The 6,019-nt window shown below is 50.0% G+C and overlaps 2 protein-coding genes across 2 annotated transcripts in view; both read right to left on the bottom strand.

The window, feature by feature from the left end:
• The window catches only part of ERICH6 (glutamate rich 6), a 7,633-nt gene extending 5,948 nt beyond the window's left edge, over positions 1 to 1,685 (bottom strand). The window contains exon 1 of the mRNA XM_031555089.1: positions 1,652 to 1,685. Coding sequence (XP_031410949.1) covers positions 1,652 to 1,685 — 34 coding nt within the window. The remainder of the gene's footprint in view (positions 1 to 1,651) is intronic.
• The window catches only part of MINDY4B (MINDY family member 4B), a 16,084-nt gene continuing 11,443 nt past the window's right edge, over positions 1,379 to 6,019 (bottom strand). Inside the window, exons 9-10 of the mRNA XM_031555088.1 lie at positions 5,777 to 6,016; positions 1,379 to 2,840 (exon numbers count right to left, since the gene is read on the bottom strand). Of these exons, the coding sequence (XP_031410948.1) occupies positions 2,283 to 2,840; positions 5,777 to 6,016 (798 nt within the window). The 3' untranslated portion in view covers positions 1,379 to 2,282. The remainder of the gene's footprint in view (positions 2,841 to 5,776; positions 6,017 to 6,019) is intronic.

Raw genomic sequence — 6,019 nt, 5'->3', positions numbered from 1 at the left:
GCGGCCCTGCCGTTGCTGCCGTGACGTGGGGATGGCTGGTGACAGAACTGTCTCCCTGCTGGCGCGGCTGGCCTGGGGCAACTCCACCAGCACTGCTGTTGCCGGTCACCACGGGTAGATTTTTACGTGGGTATGTTTCAGTCTGTTCCAAAGTCAGAAGCTTTGTTTGTCGTCAGGAGTTTTGTAAACGAACTGGAGGCAGCCCCAGTGATGTATTTGCGTATGGTGAGAAAGTTCCACAACCCCACAGCTGTGCGGCTGCCCCGTGCCAGCGCCTGCCTGCCTCCCAGGGCCTTGGATGGTGCCAGCAGGGGAGCCTGCAGCGCCTGGGCTGGGTGCCAGAACCAGTTTTTTTTGTTTTTGTTTTTTGGTTGGTTTTGTTTTTTGTAAAATACAGTACAAGTTTCTGTTCCATCAGAGGAACTGAACGATAGAGGAAACCACAGTGAAATAATGTTGAATTATCTAATGTGGGCAGGCAGCGTTGGGTAATTAATTCCATGTCATGAATCCTGCTATAATAATGACTTGCTTCAGAGTGTTGTTCTACACAAAAAGCTGTTAAGACTCAGCACAAATTTTTGGTAAGAAAAATTGTTTTCCACTATAACTGCTGCTGATATGGGAAAATGAATTAAACTCCTGGGAATTTGTGCTTAATGCATCCTGCTAAAAGCACAGGTGTTAGCTCCCGTCAGAGCCGGGGCCTGACTTTGATCCTGCTTAAGCAGGAGTAAATGAGTTCACCCAGCCAACGCTGGAGTTCTGCCAGCACAGTGCAAATGAGATCCAACGTAGCATCTTGTAGGAACTGGATACAAAAAGATTAGAGTAATTCCTTGGGAGGCTTTTTCCGCAACCACTTCCAAATTCTCAAGGACAGAACAAGCCTCCCCTCTCTGATGCTTTCCTTGTATTTCTCTTGTGCTTTTCTGTGGACGGCTGCACAGCACTGCCTGGCATTTGCATGGGGCTTTGTGCTGTAACTCCAGAGATCTCTTCCCTGAACCACCTGGCCGGGAGCAGCGTTCCTCCCTGGGTATTACTTTACGTTTATTCACACCAAGCTCCGTCTGCCCTTTTACACGTAGTTTTCCACTACTGTGAGGCTTACTGCCTCCAGGTAGCTCGGCTGTGCGTCACCTCACAGCACAGCGGCTCTAAATGGCACCTCGCTGCTCGGCCAAGACATGCAGAGCTCGTGGTTTTTGTGAGTGACTCCGAGAGAAGGCTCCTGTTAGCAGAGCGTGACATGCAGGCAGCTCCAGCTCCCGTGGCACGCTGGTTTCAGTGTGCATCTCCCAGCAGCAGCCCCATGTGCTCCACAGCAGCAGGGCTGGCAGTGGGGCCTGGCGCAGCAGGGCAGCATGCAGCATGGTGGTGTTTTTGCAAAATATTTATTACAAAATAAAAGTAAATATGGCAACAAAAGTTAAATAGCAAACGACATGACACTGGCCATAAAGCTCTTGCTGTATTATTCTAATCTTTTACAATGACCAAGTATGTCTCCAAGGGAAGCTGCATGTGGACAGCCTGAATATATTTCTGTATTATTGGCTCTAGCTATCTGGGAATATTATGCTGTGTGCCCTCTGCCATCACCAGGACCTGGCTGTGACCAGCCGTGCTGTGTGCAGGGTTCCCTTACGTCCCTCACACAGACCACAGCCAGCAATTCCCATGCTCTGAGACCTGCTGGGCTTCGCCCCAGTCCTCCCTTCCCCCTCTTCTTTTTTAAAGGCAGCAAATGATCCAGTGCCCATCCTTTTAAATAAGGCAGCAGGAAGTGGAATAGCAACGCTGAAGTACCTCTTGATACGCTTCGAGCCTCTTCTCTTGTGATAAGCTGCTTGGATTTTATTCTTTTCCCACCTACTAAAGACTCCTGAAGTTCACTGGTGAGAGCAAGTCTGTTTTCCTGCTTGAAAGGGTTTCTAGGTGTGCTCTGAACAGGAATGCAGTCTTTCACACCTCTCAAGCCACGTGTCCAATGGAAGCACTCTTTTTTTTAAAAATTAATTACATTTAAAAAGGTGTCTGTGTATGGGGAAAATCTTCCTAAGGCACCCAAGAATTTAAAAAAACTCTCCTTGCTTATATTACTTACAGGACACACTTGTTCCTCTTCTCTCCAAACTTATAAACGTTGGCTAGTCAGGAACTTTAACTTACACAAAGACAGCAGAATAGCATCTAAAAACCCAGAACAGAAAGAAAGCTCTCAGTAACATAAAGCACTGTGCCCAGACAGCCGACGTTTCGCTAACTACACAAATCTATCACGGACAACATGTGGAAATGGTCACATTAATTCCAAGGTTCCCATTGTCAGCAAAAAGGTGTGCTATAGCGGTATCAAAAACGAGGCAGTCACTGTTGACTATGGCAGCATTCACCCCGTCGTGGATGGAGCGCGGGGTGGCCTCCCAGGTCAGTCTGCGCCGGTTGCCGTTCAGCTCCAGTCTGTATGCAAAGTTCTCTGCTTGCTTACGGGTGCCGATGAGCAGCACGATAGCAAAAAACTGCTGGTGACCTTCGTACTTCTCTTGTTTCTCCAGCACCAGCATGAAGTGATGACCAAAGCACGACTGCATCATCACCCAGTCAACAGCACCTGGCAGGTTAATGTCCGTGGCGAGAAAAACGATGTCTTCTCCCTGAAGGGTGGTGATGCTTTTGTGGGCGTGCATGAGGTGGGACATGACGGCTTCCAGGGATCCCTGCCACTTGCAGGAGGCACCAGGGCACGGGCAGGAGTAGGGCCGATACTCACAGATGTCTTCGTGTTCTGGCTTTTCTGTGTGGTGGAGCGTCAGCGAGCAGCCCGTCGTGGCGTACTGGGAAAAGAGCAAACACAATCCGTCAGGAAGCACCCAGCATAAGTGCTCACTGCTCCCACCTGTGACCAACCAGAGCTCTCATTTCGCCGCAAATCTTATGTGGGACGCCTCTAGTTAGTGCTGGATTCAGAGCTGTGATTCGTTTTGTTTCCTACTAAAAACAGGTTCTTCCTGTACTTTGCAGCTGTTGGTTTCTGTTTGCTTTTTAAATGCGAGCACTTAGATGAAATGGACCACGAGGCTGAGTTGTAGATCATCTGCTGTTGTAGTTAGACCTGATCAGCCCACATCAGCTGAAGTGGTCCTGGTATGGATTTTTCTTTTCTTTAAAAAGAACACGGGATGCCAGTTTCAGCAAACAGCTACTACAGCAGCATGCTTTTAATAAATATGTGTAATTATCATCACAGAGCAGATGTACTTCCATTAAACTCAAACCCACAATCCCAAGTTTTAGCACTGCGGTTGTGAAGAGCAGAAAGAGATGTGGTGATTTTTCACTGAGCACACAGTTAATCACAAGTGAGCACCAATGGCTGCTCTTAATGTCATCGGGCACCTCCAAAGGTTAACCTGCTTTAAACAAACAGGGATGCTTTTCCTTTTCTACGCTGAGTTGCTGTCTGCACTGACCACGTTGCTTCCTCACTACCTCTTAAGGAGAAACACGTCTTTTGCTGTTGCCAAGAGCACAGCTCCCCCCATCTGCAGGCAGCCGTAGAGATTTCTCAACTCTGCTAATGCAGTCTCACCGTCACAACCCGAGTGTGGCTGCCTACAGGAGGCAGGACACCGCTTTGGGTCAGGCATTCTGCTCTGAGACTGAAGGTGAAGCCTATGTGCTTGCTGCCCTAGATAGAATGTCTGAAGTAACAAAACAATATCTGGGGAAAAAACAAAATGCAATGGATAGACTTTTTTTTTAAAGTTCAACTAAACAAAGTCCGAATTCACCAAAGTTTAAAGGCATATTTTGGGGTTAAATGCAAGCACAGGAAGTTTCAGCCCGAAGAGTGAAATGCCCGAGGTGCAAAATGCCACAGTCCTCTTTACTGCAGGCAAATCACCCACACTGCAACACAGCGCTACAACCGCTGGGACAGAAATGAGGCCTTGTGCTTCTACGGGAGCTTGCTTTATAAGCCACAACGTTTGCGTTGCTGCTTAATCCTCTGCTACAGGATTTATCCACGTGTGAGCAGGAGTGCAGAGGTGTGCTGTGCTGCAACAAGGGCTCCTCCTGCTGCAGGCAGAAACCCACCCTGCACAGCACGGCTCCCTGCCGCTGGATTCATCGCTTCCACTCTCACTGTTCTGCTGTTTTCGCCCCACTTTCATACCCCTGCTGGCACTTCAATCACTTTGCACTGTGCTGAAGAACAGTTCTCAGTCTAACCCTGCTAGAAAAGCAGTAAGAACATGTAAGCTACCGGATGGGCAAAACCAAACGTCCGCATGGAGTGTCAGCCCACATCAGAAGGTGACCGGTGGTGAACACACAAGGAGGAGTGCTGAGGAAATAGCTGTGTTTTTTCCTTCGCTGTGACCTACCCCCTTTTGTTTGTTCCTGAACACATGGCAGCTAGTTTTGTTTGGTGAGCCCCACCGCCAGCAGGAGATTGTGAACAGATTCACTGAGTGCTTTGGGTTTGTAAGGGGCTCTTACGGATCTTCTGGGAACAGAGAAAACTTGCTGCCTCATGCTGCGTGGCACATGTCACTGCTATTTACCATGCCCTCATTCAAACTGAAGAGTCTGTTGGTCTGTCCCTGCGTGCAGGTTATATGATACTGCCCATCTCATTGACAGCTCTACCTTTTCCACTCCTACTGTGTCCTTCCTGAAGCAGGGGAGCAGGGCTGTGCGTGGGACAGGCGGTGCTGGCTCACTGCTAATGCCTGAGCTGATGTGACTGCCTTGTGCTTTTTTATTGCCTTTCTCCCACTCCTGGCGTTCCACTTTTAAAAGTACTTTTTTTTTCACAGTACTATTTTGCGCTACATTCACCGTCCTAGGAGGAAGCAGGCAGCCCTGAAGCCATCACCACATAATGACTTAGCATTCCGTGTTGTTGCTATGTATGTCACTTCACTCACGTTGCCCTGGACTTCCCTTTACAGGTTATCTGAGTGCCTGAAAGCGTTCTGAAAACACTGGCTAAGCCTGAAGGCGTTTGGTCAGTGAATGAAGGCAGGCTGTATGTAGGATTACAGCAACTCGTCTGAAGCTGCAAGGGAAATCGGCAGCAGAGCTGGGAATGGAGCTCCGAGTCCGAATCCCTGCCCTGCTGTGGGCAGCAGGCTCTCCCCTCCCAACCAGCACCGAGCTGCAGCAGTGGTCCAAGGCCTCGAGTGCCTCTCCCTACACCCTGCCGCCTGTCTGAAGGGGGCCGCGCTGGTCTGACGCTACTGGAGACTTTTCAGTGGGTACACAGTCTCTCTATGCCTACTGGTTTAGGAAAGCAAAATGTTACCACTGGCTGTGGGGTGCAGAAAGACTTTCACATTTTGCCCTCAGAGCAAAACATAAAGAGTACAATGAAATGAACTCTCACTGGATTTCCTTTTCTTCAGAAGGATCAGAACTGCATGAAGATTCAGTCCAGGCAGAGGTGACTCCATTAAAGGATCTCAGAAGAAGGACCCTCCTTAGGGGAGGTATCCCTAACCCTGTCCCAGCTCTCGGGATGCAGAGCATCGCTGCTCCCACAGAAGCTGGGAAGAGTGAGGTTGTTTTCCCCAGAGATGAAGCCCCATGTCCTCCCACCCTACATCCGCATTAAGTCAGCTTCATAACTGCAGAGCACATTTACCACTTGCACTTATTTAAAAGACGAGAGAAAACGACGAGTTGTTTTTGATACGTCTTGATGAGGAGCGGGGCTGCGAGCAGGAAAAAAGGGGGCCCCCGTCCCGACACCCCACGCGCTCACCTTGCAGGGGAAGAGCACGGCCGAGGCCACCTTCTCCATGGCCAGGTTCCTGATGCTGGGGGTCAGCGAGCCCCGGCAGGTGGGGCAGAGGCTCAGCTTCTGCCGGCATTGCTTGCAGACCAGGTGCCCGGCCTGGCACTGCAGGATGGGCGGCAGCACATAGTCGAAGCACACGGGGCACTCGAACAGCGAGGTCAGCTCGTGGTGCTGCGGGGACACCGGCCCGCCCGGCCCCGAGAGGAC

Source organism: Meleagris gallopavo, chromosome 11, assembly GCF_000146605.3.
Source record: "Meleagris gallopavo isolate NT-WF06-2002-E0010 breed Aviagen turkey brand Nicholas breeding stock chromosome 11, Turkey_5.1, whole genome shotgun sequence".
NCBI classification, from domain to species: Eukaryota; Metazoa; Chordata; class Aves; order Galliformes; family Phasianidae; genus Meleagris; species Meleagris gallopavo.
This window is presented reverse-complemented; position numbering and strand designations above follow the sequence as displayed.